The sequence below is a fragment of the Poecilia reticulata genome, linkage group LG2, assembly GCF_000633615.1.
Source record: "Poecilia reticulata strain Guanapo linkage group LG2, Guppy_female_1.0+MT, whole genome shotgun sequence".
Classification (NCBI taxonomy): domain Eukaryota; kingdom Metazoa; phylum Chordata; class Actinopteri; order Cyprinodontiformes; family Poeciliidae; genus Poecilia; species Poecilia reticulata.
In genome coordinates this window covers 28,981,560-29,003,295 of record NC_024332.1, presented here as the reverse complement: position 1 = coordinate 29,003,295, position 21,736 = coordinate 28,981,560, and the positions used below count along the sequence as shown (strand labels likewise).

At 38.2% G+C, this 21,736-nt stretch overlaps 1 protein-coding gene across 1 annotated transcript; it reads left to right on the top strand.

Moving 5' to 3' along the window:
• Window positions 1-224: 224 nt before the first annotated feature.
• mospd2 (motile sperm domain containing 2) lies at window positions 225-21,416 on the top strand. The gene is made up of 15 exons (XM_008400706.2): window positions 225-400; window positions 477-534; window positions 929-1,084; window positions 2,494-2,580; window positions 3,519-3,673; window positions 4,552-4,612; window positions 4,732-4,770; window positions 4,854-4,978; window positions 6,405-6,578; window positions 12,890-13,005; window positions 18,526-18,619; window positions 18,735-18,831; window positions 19,387-19,507; window positions 19,941-20,043; window positions 20,840-21,416. The coding sequence occupies exons 1-15, from the start codon at window positions 368-370 to the stop codon at window positions 20,990-20,992; spliced, it is 1,572 nt and encodes a 523-aa protein (XP_008398928.1). The 5' UTR covers window positions 225-367; the 3' UTR covers window positions 20,993-21,416.
• The last annotated feature ends 320 nt before the right edge of the window (window positions 21,417-21,736 follow it).

Here is a 21,736-nt window from a genome sequence, read left to right as displayed (position 1 = left end):
GGTGGAACTAAACTTCCTGTCAATGCTAGTGCATTGTGGGTAAGCTTCTGTAAACACAAGATAAAGCAAAATTTGCGACAATATGATATAATTGTTAGCTATGCTTCATCCTTTATCGGAAATATTTGTAATGTCAGCGAAGAGAGTGAGAACTGTCCATTCTAAAACTCTTTTCCGCACGCATAAATGAAACAACCCTCGGAGGCGTGGCCACGAATGGAGCCAAAATGGCTCCATCCGGATCCCAGCTTCACACTTTTAGCAGTGATTCTTCAGAGCAGCTAATTTGCTAACTTAGCAGCCTGAACAACAACAAAAGAAACCAACAACGCGGAACTTCCACAGAGCCGCGGAGGGACAGCTGAATATGGCAGAGCATGAACCGCATCAAGGAGAGCAGGTAGTTGATGACCGTTAACCGTTTATTCCGCAACAGTCAAACCCGAATCTAACCCGAACAAACTCTGTTTTGACAGGACCTTGAGAAGAAAATAGTGGAGATCAGGCAGAGATTCAAGAATGAGTTACTCAAAGGTAATACGGTTATTGTGGATAAGCGGATATTAACTCACTCACTCAACATTCAGACGATTTTTTTTTTTTTTTGGGTCTGTCCCATTGTTACTTTTGTTTGCACTTATTCGTATTTTTGCTTATTTGCTTTAGCAGTAAGAGCTCAGCTAAGCTTCAACAAGGACGTGAAGGGCTCCAATTAGAATTTAACAAAGTTGCTAAATTCTAATTGGAACCCAGTTCTGCACACCCCAGATATACAGCATTTCCGACCTCCCGTGGGACTTTAATATGGTTTATTATGGATTCCCATGAACAATTAAAGCTTTAAAACAGTTAAAGTCAGTGAGTGTTTGAAAGTGAAACCTGCTGCTTGACCTGCTTGAACGTCATGTGATTGAGTATTTGTTTGTAGACTCAACAGATAAGTATGACTCCAGGGATGTGGAGAGGATTGAGCAGGAGGATGCTCTGGTGGAAGCCTACCTCACATGGAGAATGTATGTTGTTGATGACGCCTTGAAGATGATAGACGAAAGTCTACTCTGGAGAAAAGAGTTTGGGATAAATGGTAAGATGCTGGAATAACTGTTTTAATCGTCAAAAGAGTTTCATGTCAAAAGAAACGTCATTTTTATTTTAATGGGCATTGCAATGCTTTTGAAATGATGCACAGGTCAGTTAGGCAGGCATGTTAAAATTTAAAACTGCAACGTCATTCTAAAAGCTTAAATTTAGTGGTAACTTACATCCCTTGTTTTACTTGCTTTGCAAAAACAAAAAAACAAAAAAAAAAAAAACACAAAGCCAGAATAATTAAAAAGTAAAAAGAAATTTACTTGACTTCAAAGTCTTTCTATTTTGCCATTGGATAATTTCATTTTTTACCTATTTTTTTTTTTTTACCTCCTATCTGTACCAATAAACAAATGCCAAACTTTTTGCTTGGTGCTAAAGCCAGAAAACTCAAACTCACTTTTTAGTTTTCTATTGAAATGGAACAAAGTTTGTTTCTGGCACTTCTGTAGTGTTTAAAGTTTGAGCAATGTACAAGTTCTTTGTTCTAAGCAACCCACTTTTGAGCACTACGGAAGTTTTTCTCTAAAAAGAAACTGGACCCAAATCTGGAGATGCTAAATTTAGTATTACAGATCTGACATTAATAATGCTCACAGAAATAGCCAGCAGAATCAGCTTCATTGACCAAGAGTGTGTGCAAAAGCATGGAATCTGAAATTTCATTCAATAAATCACAGCTTCCTGACGTAAAGTATAAATGTAGAAACTCTAGAGGAAATTAAATGAAGGAGAAAAGGAACAATAAAGGCAGGTTGTGGTAGACGGCATTCATGCTAGCGCTCAAACGTACTGAAGTTCAACATCCAGCTTTGCTCAAAGTAGAAATGTTGACATTGGCATATGTGTTGCAAGCTCCTAACACAAATCTGTGGTTGCCCTTGTGCTTATCTCGGAAAAACAGAGTCTCTTTGTGTGTTAAACAGCCATATCTCCATGCATAAGTTACCACAGAGAACAATGCACTCTGTTTCTCCGGAGAAATTTGAAAGACTTGTTGTTTGCTGGCCTTTTAATCCAGCAAATTCTATTTTTCTCCGAGTTGTTTTAGGAAATGTGATTTATTTGAGTCATTAGTGTCTCAGGCCACTGGGATGTGGATGCAGGACTCATGGCATGCTGTTAGTTCTCTGCTTCAACTTTTAAAAAGAGCTGATAAATGTGCAGCTTTATGTCCCCGGGATGTTGCGAGGAGTGTAGGGAGCATTTTTTTAATTTTTATTTAAATTTTCTTTATATTTAGTACATCCAGGAAAAAAAACTAATGAACTTTCTATGACCCTAAATCTGAATTTTTGAGGAACCAACACCATCCGGACTGCCTCTGCTGCTTGCTTGTCATGTCTCCTGTATCTCTGTTTGATAATTGCCCCATCATAAGTCATTTGTTTGTCTTCATTGCAGACGTGAGCGAGGGCACCATTCCCAGGTGGATGTTTGAGAGCGGTGCCGTCTTCCTCCATGGCTACGACAGAGAAGGCAACAAACTCTGTACGCACACGTTCTATTACAGCCTGTCCCACACACACTGGAACGATTTGAATTTTCCCATTGTAATTTTTGAGTAGAAGTCCCATGGTATTTATGCTATGTCACAAAAGCTGTTTATTTATGCCATAATATTATATTATATATTTTTTTATTATTTTAAATAAAAAAAATACATCAATATCTTAATTTGTTTTTAATAGAATAGCAACAATTATTCCTATTATAGATAAAATATTCCAACATATTTACACTTAAGACATGGTTATCTCTTAATTTTAGTTATTTTTGTCTTGAGCAATAAGCTGGAATAAATGTAATAGTAGTTTTTACATAGACATTTTTATTACTAAGAATTTTGTTTCATATTATATTAGTGTTGTTGTTAGATTAATATGGTGTTGCCTTATTGAGAGTGACAGGTGGTGGTCCTTTAGTTTCAATCCCATACCTGCCAATATTTTACTTTTAGAACACTTTCAAACATCTAACCTTGTCTTTGTTGCAAGTAAAGGAAAATGGCAGCATGTTACTTTTAACCAACAACTCTAACCGCCAGTGCACAGCAACAGGTGGTTTGTTGTCCAGAGACGATAGATGCAAAATAGCCTTTTGGCTAATTCTGGCGCATTTACAGAAATGTTAATTTCTCTACCAAATTAATTAAATTACTAAATTACTTAGCTGTATGCTACATACCGTTAAGAAAAAAAACTTTGGTCTCTGTTGCACTTCCACTTCCTCTTGCATCTCATGAAAAGGAATTAAAATCATGGCACACTTTGCTGGAAAGCATTTAGAGACTGTAGCTTTTTAAAATCTTGGTTGCCAACACATGCCTAGTGCCCTGACGGCTCAGCCATCATGTTTTCATGAAAGACATCTATGAGCATTTCTGACTTGTTTTAAGAAATACAACAGATCCTGTTCTTTGCATACAGTCTGGTTTAAGGTGAAGCTGCACACCAAGGATGCAAAAACGGTCGTGGACAAGAAGAAGTACGTCGCCTTCTGGCTGGAGCGATACGCAAAGAAGGAACCCGGGATGCCGCTCACCGTGGTGTTTGATATGACGGAGTCCGGCCTTAGCAATATTGTAAGTCCAGCCTTGTGTGTTTTTTAAAAAAAAAAAAATTTTATTGTTTTTCAGCTCAGCTGGAGTTTTGTTATGAAAAAGAACATCTCATATGGTCATATCTCCTGGCATTTATGAGGGGATGTAGCAAGGCGGCGAGCTCTTCAGTGGTTTTTAACACGTTGAAGATTAAAGTAGCCTTTAAATCCTGACGGTCAATTCGAGTTGACCGTCTAATCCTTTCGCTCACTTTCTGTCAGTCAGTGACGCCCCTGCTAGAGAAAGGACTGTTAAATCTGTCATTACCCAACACAAGCAACTATAGACACATGACATACCATACTGTTATTTGTTTAGAAGACCAGATGAGAGAGACTTGAGGTGGGGTTCTTTCGAAGCCCACGATGAGCTGCACTAGAGCCAGTCAGTGTGATCTAATTAGGGCTTAGGAGTGAGTCCACTGCAAATGAGTGAGGCTTCAAGCCTATTATGGAGCCTGGCCAAGGCCTAAAGATCCATCCTGTAGGCCTTTTGGACAGCCTGTCTGATCAACTCAGTTAATATAGACAGTAGAAGAAGAACCACCACATGAAACTTGCCAAGCTGCAGAAGAAATCTTTAAATTATTTTTTTTAATATAGTTCAATAAACAGCAGAGACCCGAGACTTCTTCTTTTATCAGTGTTGGAAAGTATTGAAAATTGTTCAAAAGGACTTGCGATTAATTTTTATTTAATCCTTAGTGAGTAACTTCAGATCTAGAGGCGATCAAATGAGAACAAACATCCTCTTGTCAAAATAATTTTCTTATGCATATTTTTGTGCTACTTTATACTAAGACTTTTGAGGTTGTTTCCTTTGTGAGTCTCTTAATTTATATATTTTTTTGTTTGTTTTAGGACATGGACTTTGTGAAGTATGTCATCAATTGCTTCAAAGTATACTATCCAAAGTTTTTATGTAAGTAACATAACACTAAAAGATATTATGACATACCAAGGATATTATATTCCAATTACGGATTGCTTGTGATCTTTGCAGCTACAGTAGTTTTATCAAGGAACTTTTTTTTTTTTCAGCTAAAATGATCATAGTGGAAATGCCTTGGATCATGAACGGTGAGAATAAGTCTGATTGATGATTTTTGCTGCACTGTGACTTCATTAAAAACATGATTTTTAAACATTTGTCCTGGTTACAGCTGCATGGAAGATTATAAAGTCCTGGTTGGGACCAGAAGCCATTGCAAAGCTGAAATTTGCAACCAAAGCTGAGGTTCACACATATATTGGTGCAGAGCACCTGCCGCCTCATCTGGGTGGATCGGTATGTTTTTCTTCACCCTTTCGATGTGCTAAATTCTCGGATTTGTTTCATTTAGAAAATAAATGTTAGAATCGGCTAATATTTTTTTTATATTTTGGAGAAACTCCATTATATCAAATGACTATTAATTAGCCTTTCAAAAGTATTTTTACTTCTTAAACCTTTTCACATTTTTAAATGTGTCACAAAAACAAACCTTAATGTATTTTGGTGGGATGTGGATGGAAAATGATACAAGGGTTTTACATTTTTACTAATATGTCAAATTTATATCCTGTAGAATTTTTTGCTGCAATTACTGCTGCACATATAGACACTGAATTTATTTTGTATACATATATACAGATATTCAATTGGATTTTGGTTTGACCTTTGACTAGGCCATTTTTGACTAGGCCATTTTGGTTTGACCTTTGACTAGGCCATTTTAATGTGCTTTCTAAACATTCGGTTGCATCTTTGGCTGTATGTTTTGGTTGTTCTGGTTCGCTGCTATTCTGGTTAATAATAATAACCTGCCTGTCCTGTCAGGATAGCTTGTTTTCTACTTGTCATTGGGTTGGCAGATGTGCATCATCCTTTTCGCTTTTGGATGATGGATTGAACAGTGCTCAGTGAATATTGTTTTGTAATTCAACTCTGCTTTGAACTTTCTCAACTCTCTCCCTGACGTTTCGGTGTGAAACGTCCCTCGAGACATTTCACATACATTATGAAACCCGTTTATTTCTCATTTTGTACTTTTTATGCTTGATTTGACAACCAAATTATTTGAGTCCATTGAATAATTTCTACATCTGACCTGTCTGCTGTGCTCCTTAGTTTTCATATTGCTAATTGTTCTCTGATGTTTTCTAACAAACCTCTGAGGTTTTTCACAGAATGGCTTCTTTTATACTGAGATGAAATGACATACAATTAAAAAACAACTGCATGGCATATTTTTGTCCATGGAAAACCATGAAAACCATACTTGTCAGCCCAGGTGTAATCTACAGGCTGAGGTTTGTCCTGCTTCATGTTGCTCTGATGTATGCAATCGCACAAAAAGAGGTTTGTGTAGGTTTGTGGTCTTAATGTGAGAAAAAGTACCAACAATTCAATAACTACAACTAGTGATGTGAGGTTCTGTATGTTTTTCTATGATAAAATATTTTAGGAATTGCTAAAAACTGATAGTTTGTATTTTTCTTTAAAATGACAAAAATTATGGGTCATGTAGTTTTTGTGAATCTATTAACCTCATTACACCATAAAACCTCTTCCCTTTGAATTTTTTTATCCTTATTAAGTTATTAACTTTTAAAGTTAATAACTTTCTGTTTTAATTAGACATAACATATTATAATTATAAATTGGAACCCATCAGTTGCACTTTCCATGCCAGATTTGCAGTAAGCAAGACAATGTGCCCCCTTTCTTCCAGGACCCCTTCAAGTACACGTACCCGCCTCTTCCGGACGATGACTTCCAAACCCCGCTGTGCGAGAACGGGCCGATGGCCGGCGAGGACGACGCCGAGAGCAAAGAGGGTGAAATGGAGAGCCGAGACACCCTCGAGTCCAGCTTCAACTCCGAGATCGTGGCAAAGCCCAAAAAGGTAAATTGTTTTGTGAATACATCGAATAAATCTTTTTATTTTTTGCTATGAAAACCCAAAATGATGATAAAAAGAAATTATTTTACTTTCTTGCAAAAGTATACTTATGAGACTCAGTCGCACCATGTGTTTTCTAGAATTATGCTTTGGACCTCATGAATTACATTTTGGATGAGTCCGAGTTTTATTGTCTTATATGATTGAGAACGAAGTGTGATTTATTTGACTCTAACACATTTAGCAGCACCCGGCTTAATTTTTTTTAGACTGACTCATTTCAGACAGAGGTGACCAGGTTGTGACTTTGCACATTTTAAACTCCCCTTGTGCTGTTTTTAGTTAGTACCTCCAGATTTCAGAGTGTAATCAGGCCGGCTATGTGATTATCAGTAAGCTGTTTTTCATGGTGTCTGTTGAGTTTGTTCTTTGGGGGGGGGGGTTGGCTTTCATTAAATCCAGCTAAGCCTTCACAGGCACGCTGCTGCTCTTCAGTTCCTCATGGTGTCCACAGAGGGTCTGTTACTTAAGCTCTTCCATGCTGTCAAAAGATTCCTCCTCCCCGCATCATGAAGCGCCATCACTGAGACGGCTTGCAGCCTGGAAATGTTAAAGCTGCTGTCGCCTCCCTCTCAGTATGGTTTCTCAGTGCTACACCCTGGATGTAGACAGCCTGCAGCTCGTGTCATGTATGTCACAAATTCTCTTCTGACTCCCCGTCAGGATTACCCAGATTTTCTGTCATGATATTTTTACGCTTCCTTTTGCGGTTTTCTCCTTCAAAGATGCTTTATGAAAACAAACCGTAAATTAATAAACAAGATAAGGTGGACACATTTACAGGGTTTCTACACAAGCTGTAAAACTCTGGAATATGATTCTGATTTTTCCAATTTTGGATTAATGTGGAATAAGTATAATGAGAGTATAGGGGAAAAAAACATTGTTTCCAGACTTTTTCTCTTTTTCTCCCTCATTCTCTTAAGATTTGTGTTCATGCATCAGTCTGTATGTTTCTCTAGTGATCTTTTATCCAACCATCCATTTGTCCGCCCATCACTCTATCGTTTATCATTCCTCTTTCTAATTATCATTTTGTCCAACCATTTTTACTATTCATCTATCTATGTGTATCCATAAACTCGTATGGAAAGTATTTACACTTAAAAAATTGGCTAAAATTGCAAGGAACTCTGGAAAATCAAGTCTGGAATAATCTAGAATTGCAACACACAAGCGAGTACTACAACGCTGTAGTAATTGAAAAAGGTTTAACTTAAACTTCTTTCATTTTTCTGTAAGTTTTTGACTGCTATATCCAGCTTCTTAGAGGATTCAAATTACAAAGGGAGAGTCGGGCTTTGTAATATGTCCACAAATATGTGGACAAGCAGCAGGTTGAGCTGCAGTCTACATGAGACGAACCGCATTAGCCAGAGCTACTCCCACAAAGCTTTACTGAACAAACAATGATCCGATTGTTGAAAAGCTGCCACTGATTATTCACAAGAGATTAAGATTTTTAAAGCAAGCCACATCATTTACTTGTCAGCCCAGGTGTAATCTACAGGCTGAGGTTCAAGCTGATGTTGTGCTCTTTGTAGAGGAAAATATCCTATTTGTCTTAAAAGTTACATTGCTGTCTTTAAATAATTTTTTATTATCATTTTATTTGAGTTATCAGTGCCATTTTCTACTTTCACAGTATTGTTTCCTGGCTTTTTGGTCCAGAAAGTCTCTGTCTCCCGCGAGACGTTTCACATGGATTATGAAACCCCGTTTGTTTCTCATTTTGTACTTTTCATGCTTGATTTGACAACCGAGTTATTTGACTCCATTGAATAATTTCTGCCAGCAGGAGATTCCTCAGAGTTAATCTCTAACATTTCATAAGTTGACTGATCCAAACAGGAATCAGAACCGCATTTAAAGAAAATGGGATGGAAAACATTTGACAAAGAATGCACACAGTATTATTAAATAGTACATGAGATTTCAGTCTTTTTTATGACCATTTATCTCCATAATTTATCAGAATTATCAGACTACCAAGAGACATAAACCAAAAAGCAACTGTTGAGTACATGGGTACACAATAGGAGTACAACTTGACAGAAGGCTATTTTGAACTAATTATTTTATGTAAAAGCACAATAGTCCTCCACGCATAAGACTATTTAAGTCAACCATGCCAGGAAGAGGAAGATGTTTTTCTCGCTAGCTTGTCAAAATATAGTTACACAATCACTCTTAGGAAACTCCTCAGAAACAAAGTTCCCGAGTGCATGTCAGAAGGAAGGCTATAAATAAGGCTGTCAGATGATCTAATAAACATTTCCTGAATATTCAGGGTGAAAAGTCACTGAGCAGCTTGCCTGAGAAACTGGAACCATTTACAGTAGTAGTCTGAGCTGCTTCCATCACCAAATTACGGCCACCCAGTTATTAACAACCTCCTCTTGGCGGAAAGCGTCCTCAGTTATAGCTGCAGTATTATCTAAAGCTTTCAGTTTTTTTTATTCTGGAGAATCGTATGCATTTTGTCCTTGCGCTTAATAGAAGTAAAGCAAGCTAATAATAGCTTGTTAATTAATACATCTACTCGTTTAGAACTTATGTGCTGTTCATTACTTGCAACAGTAGCTTTAAAACGGCTTTAGCTCCAATAGTAGAGAAGGTTCTTCTTTAGTTTCCACAACAGGATTCTGTGCATTTTTCAATACTGGGAGTTTTTCCAGACAGGCAGGAAAAACAAGAGGAAAGTGCAGAAGCCTCTTTCAGTCAGCTGACTGGCAGTTGGCAGCGGCAGTGGGGCGGTGCTGCGTGACTGGTACTTTGTAGGGTCATACCTAAACCCATATTTTATAAGTGATATAAGTATTTAAAACAGGGGTGCCCAAACTTTTTGAGAGCAAGATCTACTTTTCTCTCTCCAGCCGCTGGAGATCCACCTCATGACACAAAGACATGAAAATAGCAAATTAAACTCTATTGACTTATTTTATATGCGAACATACATCAGTTATAACAGAAATAACAAAGTGACAGAAAACCTAATCCAGTTTCTTCCTCAGTGAGATTCTGATACTGGGAGCTGGTTACTGGTTTCTCAGTCAGAAGCTGGTTGCAAACCTGACGCCGGCAGGTGTCAGTCAGTCATGGTAGATCTGAAATTTGATTTGATGATCTCAGTATGAGAAAAGACAGACTGATGGGAGGAACCAAAGAGCCCAATATAGGTAAAGGCAAATCTTCTGAAGTCGGGATATAATTAATTTAATTTCACATAATTATCGCGGTAGAATTTGTTAAAACTTAATGAAATATATTTGTCCTATTTGATGTTTGTTGTGACGTATGCTCACAAAGAACGAGGTAATTAGTCCAAGTTTGTCGTTTATTGAATATTCAGAAACTACAGCAGGTGTAATGAGCCACAGCAAAGGTAAACAAAGGTTAAACAACCCGAACAGACGATCAACTGAAAACATCTCCTACCTTTTTACTCTCGGTCTCTTTGTCGTTTAAGCACACCGATTGCCGTGGCAACCGCCTGCACCCCGCAAGCCGAGCAAAGATTATATATATATAAAAAAACACAACATTCAGTCCGTTACGATATCAAGTTTCCAGGCTTGATATTTATTTCTCGATTATTAATAAGCCTCATGAACACAGCGGTGGTTGAGTAGCTAATTTAAACTCCTGCTCTGTTCGTCAGTCGGTCTTTGAGTCGCTTTTGTTTTTGTTTTGTTTTTTCTGTTAATGGAACCGAAACGCACAGAATTGCGCAACACCTTGTTGAAACAATAATTACTGAGATTATTAATTTGAACATGTTTCGTTGACTTTTTATAATTATTCTTTTTTAATGAAGCTACAAACGTTTAGGATCTTAGTGAATATTTTTGATAAGCCTATCGGAAGAGGAAGTGCTGGACTCAGCGTCCTGGCGGCGTTCAGTTTGTCACCTGCCGAGATCGACTCAAAACCTTTCCGCGATCGACGTATTGAGCACCCCTGATTTAAAACAAGGATGATCAGATAAGGTTGAAATGAAAGATTGGTGAAGGAATAGGAATGCTGACTGACTGACAGGTTAGGGTTTTAGTTGGTCTTTTTTTTTTTAGCATAAAAGTATTAATGTAGAGTGTCGGGGGATTTTTTGTTGTTTTTTGTATTTCTTGCCCTAAGTGTGACTAAACATGTGGTTCTGTGTTGTTACAACAGGCTGCCGGTCTGAGCACGTTCCGCACAGCATTTAATTCTTTTCCTTCTTATCCATCTTATCTAAATGAATAAAAGTCTCTTTCAGACACTCCTCCATCTTCCCCACATCAGCCATCTGTCTGCCCCCAAAGTCCTCTGAGGTCCAGAAGCACTGAGCTGATAGCTTCTTTAAGCTAATTTTCTGTCTTTCCTTTTTGTTTTTTCTTGTTTGTTTTTTCCTTTCTGGTTGCGGAAACAAGGGGTGGCTGTGGTAAAGCGATTTTAGGATCACAACCACAGCAGAAGCTCCATGTCTGGAAGATCTCTGCAGGCTGGAGAGGCAGGTTGTGCTCATGTGACATGAGTACGCCTCCCGCTAAGGTCGACCCAAGTTGCCACCACCACTCCTACACGAGTCCATTCCTTCGCCCATCATGGACCTCACATTTCCAATTTGGCCCCAACAAATTTGCGTCTTTGTGATTACCGGATGATGCCTTTTTTAATAGGCTGTTTTTTTTTTTGTTTTGTTTTTTTGTTTTTTTTGCACGCCTCGGAAACGCTGATGTAAGCGAGACGCACATTTCACGGTTTAATTAGCTCTTATAAAAGGTCAGCACACTCCCTGATGTCCATAAATATTTCACATTATTTGTCTCATCTAACCTCCCGATTAATAACTACTAAGATAATTACTGTTTTATTACAGTAGACCAACTTATTAACCCCTAGCACTTAATCCTTAATCAAACCTGCCATTTGAAGCTGCTTTTTTAATGTAAGCCTTGTGTGCCTTACAAACTGATATTATCTCTAGCCAAGTCTGAAACTTGAAAGTTTTTAACAGTGTTGACAATGTTTGCAGTGTGCCTTAATTCGTATTGCACAAAGATGGATATTTGACCAAGTGCATTTCAAATACAAGTCGGTTGTCTTTTCATTTCATATATTGTGCAATGTATGGAAAGAACATTTTAAATGTCTTTCTTTTATAATGATCTTTAATTTCTTCATTCTGCTATAGCCTCTTAATTTGTTTCTCGTATTAGATTGCCCTCTATTTTTTTGTTCCCTATTAATCTATAATGGATTTTTGAAATTGTATTACAGGAGTCAGAAATGGGGCCAATGATTGTTCTCATCACTACAATGTACTTTTAATTCCAGTATCTGTAATAAAGTGCAATCTCCTTTTAAGCATTTACTTTTCCCTATAGTTTGAAGTTGTTATACTTTTCAAATCACTTTACATGTGATTCTTACATAATTGTGTTGAGTTTTCTCTTGAAATTCAATAAATAATCAAACTGGAAGCTGACAATCTGTTGATGTCTTTTTTTTATGCAGTTGCAAGAAAGGGAGACACAACTTTGCACATTTTTTAGCTTATGAATTGGGAATACACACTTCCCCCTTGAGTCAGCAGTGTTTGCTCACGTATTTCCCCCAACTGGCTCCTTCCTTTACACTCGTTTACCGTCTCCTGATGTTTTCACTGTCCCATCCACTGTACATTCCTTGTGGCTCAAGCATCCATATATTTAAATGCTTACCCAGTCATGTAACACGTCTGCCTGTCCAGTCAGCCTTTGTGTGGTCTGTGCTCTGTCTGGGAAGGATTTGGGTCAAAGTTCGTGAGCCTTTTGCTGCTCCCCCGTGTGAGGTATCTCATGACTCTATCCCGAATGACCTACTTTGGTTCATGAGGGTTTTTTTTTTGTTTTTTTTATGTCAAAAGTCATGAGATTGCAGGGTTATGCTAGTTCTTTATTTTTATGGATATGCTTGGTTTTATTTTTCCATTCCCTCTGGATGCTGCCAGGAACAAAGTTCAGGAGTCGGATTGAGAGTACATCCACAACATAAAAATAAAGTTTCTCTATTAGGATTTCATTCTGGTAACGATGACATTTCATCATTTTTTTTTAACAGAGTAGCTTATTAATTAAAGTTGACTGTGATTTCTTGTGCTAACTCATAGCGACCTCTACTTGGAGGCCAAAGGTCAAACGTTTCATTATAAGATGGGGTGCTAGGCGAAGTTTCGATGATAACATTCTTTGTCTTTGTGTGTTTTCTAACTATGTGGTCCTTTTCCGTTTCAGGTGAATTTTCTGGAAGAAAGCTTAAGATCGGAGGACGGTGAAAGAGACGCGACCGTGAGAGTGAAAGGAGTCAGGAAGCCGCTCACCACCTTCAAAGGTCTTCTGCTAGATGTTAGGTAGGCCCCACTTTATCTCCTCACTTTCTGTGTATATTATTTATAAGATAGTTTATTAGTCTCCCATAGGATAAATAGCAAGGGAAACTTAAGAGAGGACATCAACTTGAACACGTCCTCTCCACCTTGAAACACGGAGGAGGCAGCATCTTGGCTTTTCCTCAGGAGGGAAACGAGGACTGGTCAGAGTTGATTGGGAGATGAGTTCAACTAAATACAGGGTTGTCCCTTGGGAGTTGGGAGGACATATAAAATACACTTGAGTTTGTGGTTGGAGCATGAAGAAACCTGGCACCAGTGGTGTAAATATTTTTGTGAGGCCTCTAGAACTAGAACTACCCCTTTTTAATATCTTAAACCAGCGATGTCCAAAGTCGGTCCTCGAGCTTCCGGCATCCTGCATGTTTTAGTTCTCTCCCTGGTTTAACACACCTGCATCAAACGATGGCTCGTTAGAAGGCCAAAGGAGAACATTGACTTGCTGAGGAGGTTGTTACTACAACCTCCTCAGCAAGTCAGTTCTCTCTCAGCAACTAAAGAGAGAACTAAAACATGCAGGATGCCAGCCCTCGAGGACCGACTTTGGACACCCCTGTCTTAAACAAACAATATCTTAACTGTAAATTGATTGGATATAATCTTTTCTTTATGACCAGCGGATATAATCCATGTGTAATCACTAGTGGTGCACCGATGTAGTTTTCTGGCTGATCGCCGATTACCAATCTTTAAAAAGCCTGACCTTCAGATTCCAGTTTTGGTCGATACCGATTGTTTTTTTTGGGGGGTTTTTTATGTTGCTAACTAGACAAGACAAGAATGTCGCCAAGTTGGCAACAGTGGGGTGACTATTGTTAACTGCAAACATGCAGACATGCCCCGGTGGGCCAGTCTGTCAGTCAAACCTCCCTCTTTAGGATTTTATTTTGAGGTAGCCAAGATCAGGGGATAAGATCAAATTCACATGTAAGTATCAATCTCCCAAAATTCAGGAAATCAGTTGGTCGAAAGACTTTCATTTAAGGTATTGGGTTTCTTAGCCTTGAAAACATCAGTTATCAAGGGTGGTTAATGGTTGCGTGCCATAGATGTGTATAAATATTTTAAATGGATAAAAACCCAGACCAAATGGGACGAACTGCAGCTTTTTTTTGTCTTCTTGCTTTACTTTTAAGTTTAGATCTTTAAAGATGGGCTAAACCTTGTTCTTGGTGAATTTTTATTGTTTTAATGTTGTAATTTTCATCAACTTCTAATAGTCTAAAGTGCTGCAAAGTGTTGTGTTTTGGATGCTTACTTCAAGATTAGTTTATCTGGTCTTTACCTAAGAAAAACCAGTTTGTTTGTTTTCTCTTTTTTTAGCTTGTGTCCTTTCCGTCTTTGCCCTTCCTTTTAACAAACAGTCCTTTAGGAGTAAGTGTGAAGTCATGCAGACTGACAAGAAACTGATGGATCAGAGAGCGTAGCTGTCTGTCACTCTGAATCATCAAGCTATGGACCCATGTGGGAATATAAATATGCTGCTGCTAGTTTTCCAGCTGGTCAATCCAGCATATTAATCCATATTTCTATACAGTGGATATAAAATATTCTGATTGCTGAAACTGAATGAATAGTTAATTGGAGTATTGATAAAGGATGCAAACACTTTTGCAACCAGTTACTACACTTATTTTTTTTTCCCTCCTGATAGATTTGTTAGATTTTTTTTTAGCATCAGTATTTATTTACCAGATAGATGTTACATTGAAGACAAAGAAGCTTTGAAATAATTCCCTCTGGTGTCCTTGTCCTTTATGAGTCCCTAAGATCTGACCTTTCAACAGTCGTTACACTTTTCATATCTGCTGCACATGTAAATGACGTAGAAAAGCTGCTCCATTTATATTTGCGGCCAAGCCAGCTTTACTCGTGACTCCGTGTGCACAACTATCGACACATCAAACTGTTTTCATCACACCAACTAAAGCAGGAAGTCTCACAAAGACCATTTTTTCGTCCGCGTTTGAGCATGACGATATCAAAACTGTCACGGAAATTTCCCGCCGTTGCTATACAAATGAAGGTCGTATATGAAAATGACTGTGCTCATTGTAGATGAATATGACAGTAATTGTAGCAGGAGGTATGAAAGAACTGGAGAGTGAAAAAGAACAAAAGGGGAAGTGCTTTGTTTGTTTAAAAGAAAAAAAAAAAAAGAAAAAAAAAACGTCCACACTTCTGCATAGCTTTGGTGATGTTGATTTTAACTGTGTGAGTCAGCTGGAATTATAATTGAGCTTTGTCCACATTTAAAAAAATATGACCGGGACATATTAATTTATCCAATCTGACCATGTTGTAGTCGTCTTCTGAAAAATCTTTCAGAAGATGATCTGAACAAACGGGCTCACATGCCTAAACCTAAACCTGAAACGGTACATGCTGAGCGCACAATTACTGCACAATCCCTTTGTGAGTTTTAACCTATTTCTGAGTGTTTGTTCTGGCCCCTGCAGAATTTCTCCTCGCAGCTTCATTTCAGCGCAAATAGGGCAGAACGTATCGGTTTGCTTTTACCTAGCAGCACTAACGGTTAGGCATGATAGCACCTATCTGGATCTTATCTCCAGCTGTAACCAGCTTGTGTTGTAATGTGCTTCTATGCTGGATTTAAAACTCATTTGTAAGACCTGAAGCCAGGGTAGCCATCTTAGTTACCATGTGATTGTTTTATTCTATTATCCCCGTGCTAATTATTACGTTAGTAGTTTTTGTTTTTTGTTCTTTGTTCACAACATGTGAAGAAGAAATTCCCAGTAGCCAAATATTATCATTCTAAAACTTTTTGAAGGAAATGTTTATAATAAAATTGATATACTGGTGCCTTATAGAATACGTAGATGGAGTAAAATAGTTGTAATTTGAATCAGTACACAAAAAAAATAATTGCACTTTTCTTCTTTTTTTTTCTCTCTCTTTTGGTTGCAAAAAGTTTTGTTTTTCACACATCGACTTGACGCTTCAGGTCATTATTGATGTTTTTCTGCCTTTTTGCCCTGATTGATCTTGTAAGACGTGAGCAGGAATCCAGGATGTTTCCAGTCGATCTTTCATTGATTAAAAATGAGTTTGTGTTGTAAATCAAACACTGAAACCCATTCTACTGAGAAACACAGGCAAGCAATTAATTACCACTCAACAGGGGAGCCAGGATCCTCTTTTCCTTCACGGCACACAGTCCTTCATAAAAAGCCTTGCAGAAGTCTGCTTACCCTTTGACCTTTTGAAACATTTTTTCACAGTACAACCACAAACTTTAATATGTCTTATTTGCGATTGTCAAGTGGAGGAAAATTATTCTGATTTCAAAATAATATTTTTTTTTGTTTGTTTTAATAAAAACATATTTTAATAAAAGCACTCTACCATTTCACAATAATGAGCAACTTGTGTTGCAACAACATGTAATATTGCAAAAACATTAAAAAAACGGAGCATTTTCATAGGAATTTGAATCCAATATTCATTCGCATTCAGATCAGTTTGTTTCAAGTGCTGCAACTTTTTTTTTTTTTTTTTACCTCGTACTGTATGATGTCATTTTCAAGAATAATGTCAGCCGAGTTCTGTTTCCACTGTGTGGCGTCTTTTGAAGTGAGGATTTCTGACTGCTCTGAGCTGTGAATTATAGAGATAAACCGATTAAACCGAGCCTTAAATGCAGTTATACTTCGGAGCTCTGTTAGCTTTTAATTCAAGGCTGGGGGCTTCAGAAGAGAGTAGTGGTCTTTGATCTTGTGTTTGCCAGAGGTTCCTAGGCTCGCTCTGAGCCTGTTTCTACAGCTGTTTGAAGGGAGAAAAGAATACACAAGGCCATTAAGAAGAGAGGGGAAAAAGGCTTTATTCTTGGCAGTTTTAGGCCATGGAACATAACTAGGCTGCATTTAAATAAAATATTAAAATCTATACTGGTTTTCTTGTTTGCAAAGCTTAGGTCCCCGGTGTTCACTGTGCACTGAAGCCAAGTCGGTCTAATCACATGCCCTGCAAATTGGACTGCTGTAAACTTGATTGGAGGACAAATTAGGTGCTCCTCATCACAAGGAAAGCAAAAAAGAACGTCATGCCTAAATTATAAACCACTGTGCTTTTTGGGGTTTTTTATCTCCTTTTGGCTATAAAATTTGTTGCTCTATTTTGTTGGCAGGTCATCTCATACCAAATTTTGATTTTCTGCTCCAATAAACAAAAATACCCATCTGTTAATAAACTCTCCATTGGGACAAGTTCAGAAATTAAAATGGGAACATTTACTTTTGTGTGTGTTTCTTTGTTGTTTTTTTCATGGAAGTTGCATCACTTATGTAATTTATTTTGATGTATAACTTAATTTTGTTGGTGAACTTTTTCAAAACCCACATAGTTATTTTTTTTCCTGTTAATTTAAACTGGACCACGGCTCAACAACCAATAACCTAAGTGCAGCACTAGAAAAAGCTCATGGACTTATCTTATACCCAGCAGTCTTGTTTTGAATTATCTTTTCTTTTTTTTTTTTTTTTTTGTGAAACAAAAACAGCTTTAAGGTGAGTTAATTATTTTATCACGGTAGTATAGTCGCACACTGAAAAATTCAGTATTGTAATTTGAGTGGTGAAAAAATTCTGCAGTGAAAAACCAAGTTCACCATTGAGTTTGTTTCTGGCGAGAAGAAGATGAATATGTTGAAAGACACTTTACCTTGGGTATGGTTAAATATTTTCTGTTTTGCTTCAGTTTTTCTCTTAAGAATATAAGAGAAAAACTCTTAAAGAATATAAACCATTTTTTTAAACAAATCATTTGCTTTATTTGTCCAAGTATAATAAATGGGTTGTGCTCAAGTGTTTCTTTTTTGTATGATAGTCTTTGGATGTCTTTGGTCCAATTAGCAAAGGGTGACATTTTTACAACATTTTTAGTGTAGAATTATGTTGCTCTAATAAAAAATAAATTGACTGTACCACTTTTCGAACACGTCAGCCATGGGGCCAATACATATGGAGGGTGCTATAAATACCATACCAGTTTAAGATTCAGGATTTTTTTTTTCTTCACGTCTTTATTTGTTGAATGTTGAATGACACATCAATAGTCAGGATCCATTAATTTTTTTCCCTCCCTCCACAGGGAGGGAAAAAAATATAGTTTGTAGCCAATATATAAACAAAAATTCCATTTTTATTCTTTATAGCACATTTCCACAGAAACTGTCCCTTAGGGAAGGCATGGTGGTTAGTAGGAAAAGCTTCATATCCCCAGATAATTAGACCTCACAGACGCCAAGGAAAGAGAAATGCACCAGAACGGAATGTAATAAGATTTAATAACAAAGCGTGTGGAGTGACAAATGAAAACCGATGCTTTTTTTTTTTTTTTTTGCCACATTTTCTAAGATGTGAGCCTCTGGTTTTGATTCAAATGTTTTTTGTGGGGGGTTTTTGTGCTGTAGTTGTAACAAAACCCCTTTTGTTTTTCTCCATCTCTTTTCTCCTTCAGTCCTTCTGAGGAGCTCAGCTTTGGTTCCGGTGAGAACGAGAAGAAATGCCTTATTATTCTGAGCAACGTCACCAAAAATCAGGTGGCTTTTAAGGTAATTGCAAAATCATTTCACTCTGGCGTCATGAGAGAGTCATCACACCATCGCGTTTGGTAACGTATTAAAACGTTTAATCTAATTAACGAGCCCCGTGCCTCTGCGTGCGCAGGTTCGCACCACGGCGCCTGAGAAGTACCGGGTGAAGCCCAGCAGCAGCAGCTGTGAACCGGGGGCCTCGGTGGACATAGTGGTGTCCTTGCATGGAGGTACAGCACTTAACACTCTGCACGCTATGCGCAGCAGCTGAGCTTTAGAATAATCAAACGCTGCCTTGCTTTACCTTCCCCAAAGTGCAGGCAGTCACTTTTTCTTTGCCCGACATGCATATTTCAGGTGAGATAAAAGAATCTCCCCCTCCCAAAACAAAACAGTCAGGTAGCTGACAGAGAGTTGAACCAAAGTGCAGCCTTCAAACACCGACACGTCAGTTTGAGGTTTGATGTGCTGAGCATATCTTGGTGAATCAGCAAACCTGGCTGTTACCTTGGTTTTTATGCTGTCTTGAGATTTTTTTTTGTTTTTCTTCTTTTCCTTACAAAGGTTTTTCAAACAGTAATTTGTCAGTTTTATTGCCACTGATCTATATTACTTTCCAGGTAATTCTCACATTTAATGTCACAGTACAATTCATGGATATCTTTGGTTTGTTAAAAGTTATATTACCAGCAAAAATCATGATATTCAAGATCCGCTCCCACAACTTTTTACGAAATCAACCATAATAGTTTACTGTAATAGTTTTATGGATGGGCTTTGTGCAGGTTCCCAGGCCTCGCCACAAGATAGATTTTTGATCATGGCTGCAGAAATGGAAAACACTGGATCACAGGAACTCACTCAATTCTGGAAGGATGTCCAAAAAAACAAAGTGATGGAGCACCGGTGTGTATCCGTTATTTCTCCGTTATTTCTCTTGTTGATAAAATGCGAAGTAGACAGTGAAGGACAATTACATCATTGTAAAACACCAACCAACATGAAAATGAAAACAGTTAATACATGTATGCTTTCCATCCATCCATAAATGAGCAGCATGACYTTGTCCATTGTGAATTCCTTTAATAAATTAACTTTTTGATCATTTTCTAATTTACTAAGCTGTATTTGCATGTCAGAGTTGACTAATTCAGTAGGAATGAATCATACTAAGTCTATATATGAGAGTTGATTTGAATCCAAATTTCTACTTACTGCTCCTTTCTCCTCGAGAGGAACTTCCATTTAACACATGTTTTCATGTCGATCTCTAACTGCCTTTATGATCAAGTGGGGCTGGTTTTGCACATCTGCTCATTGGACTCTGACCTCCTTGCAGATTGCGTTGTCATGTTCTGGACAGTGTTAAGTCGGCAGCCGTCCCTCATAGGGACAGCCTGGGGGAGACATCGACCAACGGGCAGCAGGAGTTAAGCACGGCGGTGAGTTCTGATGCCAGGATTTTCAGAATGTCACCACTTTGCCGTTATGCGTGCATCACTGGGCGTAAGCTAAAAGCATAGGTGCCATTACCGTTGCAGTTTACCAAGAACACATACAGACTTAGGCTCCAGCTCATTCAGATGACGCTCAAAGTTATTAATGCCAAGTACAGTCAAAGGTTGCATGACGTCAGCCTGCTGTTTGTTTCATCCCAGAAGTAAGTCACATTTGATCAAACGAAACGCCTGCAGCCTGTTCTGTCATAATCATTTAAAATGTTTACTTTTCTAGCCTTTTCCTGACAGAGGCAGTCAATTATTTATATTGAGGGGAAAAGAAAAAATTCTGGTTACTATCGAGACAAACTGTATAGACATTTGACGGACTTTAGCATCATCTGTATTAATATAAGGGTTAATTCACCGCATAATGTAGATTTTCACCTTAACTCTAATGTTTTGATGCTGCCAAATTTTCTGAATTCAGCACGAGCTCAGTTGGATTAAACCGAGACTTTGCTGTAGACTTCCTGTTATCGGCAGACTTCCTGCCTGAAAGAACAGACATGGTTCAGCTGGTATGGTGGCAGTAAAACCTCCTGGTTGCATGGCAGCACAGACTCTTTATGACTTCAGCAGAACGCTTTAATTTCCTCTAACAAACACCACCTGCATACAAAGCACAAATGCATTACGACTCATATGCAAGCAATATTTTTTTTTTGCTGATAAATTTGTGATAACGCAGTCCCAACCCTAACTCCAGCTGTTTTTTTTTTTTGTTTTTTTTTACCAGCTTATGCGAGTGATGGCCTGCAACTCTCGACTGGAGCAGAAAATGAACTCGTGTCTGTGGGTGCAGAAGGTTCTCACTGGGCTGGTGCTGGTCCTGCTAGCGCTGAACCTGCTGTGTCTCTACCTGCTGGGTACGGCTCAGCAGCCGAGCTGACCTGCCGCCGGCACCTCCACCTGCGTCTGTCAGCCCTCCGGGAGGCGCTGACGGCTCTGGCCGGGCCACAGTTGACCGCGTGATGGGACGCCGGTCCTCTGCTCCACCCGCCCAGGTCCCACTGGCTGCCGTCTTGAAGAGCAGCAGAGCTGACTATCGAGACGTGTCGGTCCATGCGGAGCTAAGAGATTGTTCTGCTGCCTGCTAGGTTAATGTAACGGATTGATAGGTTCTGTTGTGGCTGATCATGAAAACATAATTTAAATTAATAACATTTATTAGAATTTGTTTGAAAGATTAGTCATAATAAGGTTTATGTAGAGCTTTATATATATATATTCATATATATATATATATATAATGTCTGAATCTACAAAAATTCTATTTAAACCAACATATTATAAAATAAACCCTTTTTATTCAACCTTTACTGTTTTTTTTAGTTTGTTTGTATTTTTTGGTCAAGTCTTTGTTATGAATCTAAAGATGGCATTTAAATACCCGCCTTATTCTTCAGCTCTAGCTGTTTCAGCCACTAAAGTTGCCCGGTTATGCAAAATTATTCCCTCTCTTTAATAAGCTCCCATTAAAACGGAGCTTTGTAATTGAAAACATTGCAGCGAATGACCTTACTAAACTTCTCCACGCTCAGACCCGGGAGCCCAGGAGAGAACTGCGTCTCCACCACCTCATTTTATTTTAATTACCCCAACACTAAACTCAACTAAAAATACCAAAGCAATT

Coding starts and splice junctions, on each gene's coding strand:
- mospd2 (XM_008400706.2), top strand. CDS start 368: ATGGCAGAGCATGAACCGCATCAAGGAGAGCAG. Junction 4,613..4,731: donor ATACTATCCAAAGTTTTTAT/GTAAGTAACATA, acceptor TTTTTTTTTCAG/CTAAAATGATCATAGTGGAA. Junction 4,979..6,404: donor CGCCTCATCTGGGTGGATCG/GTATGTTTTTCT, acceptor CCTTTCTTCCAG/GACCCCTTCAAGTACACGTA.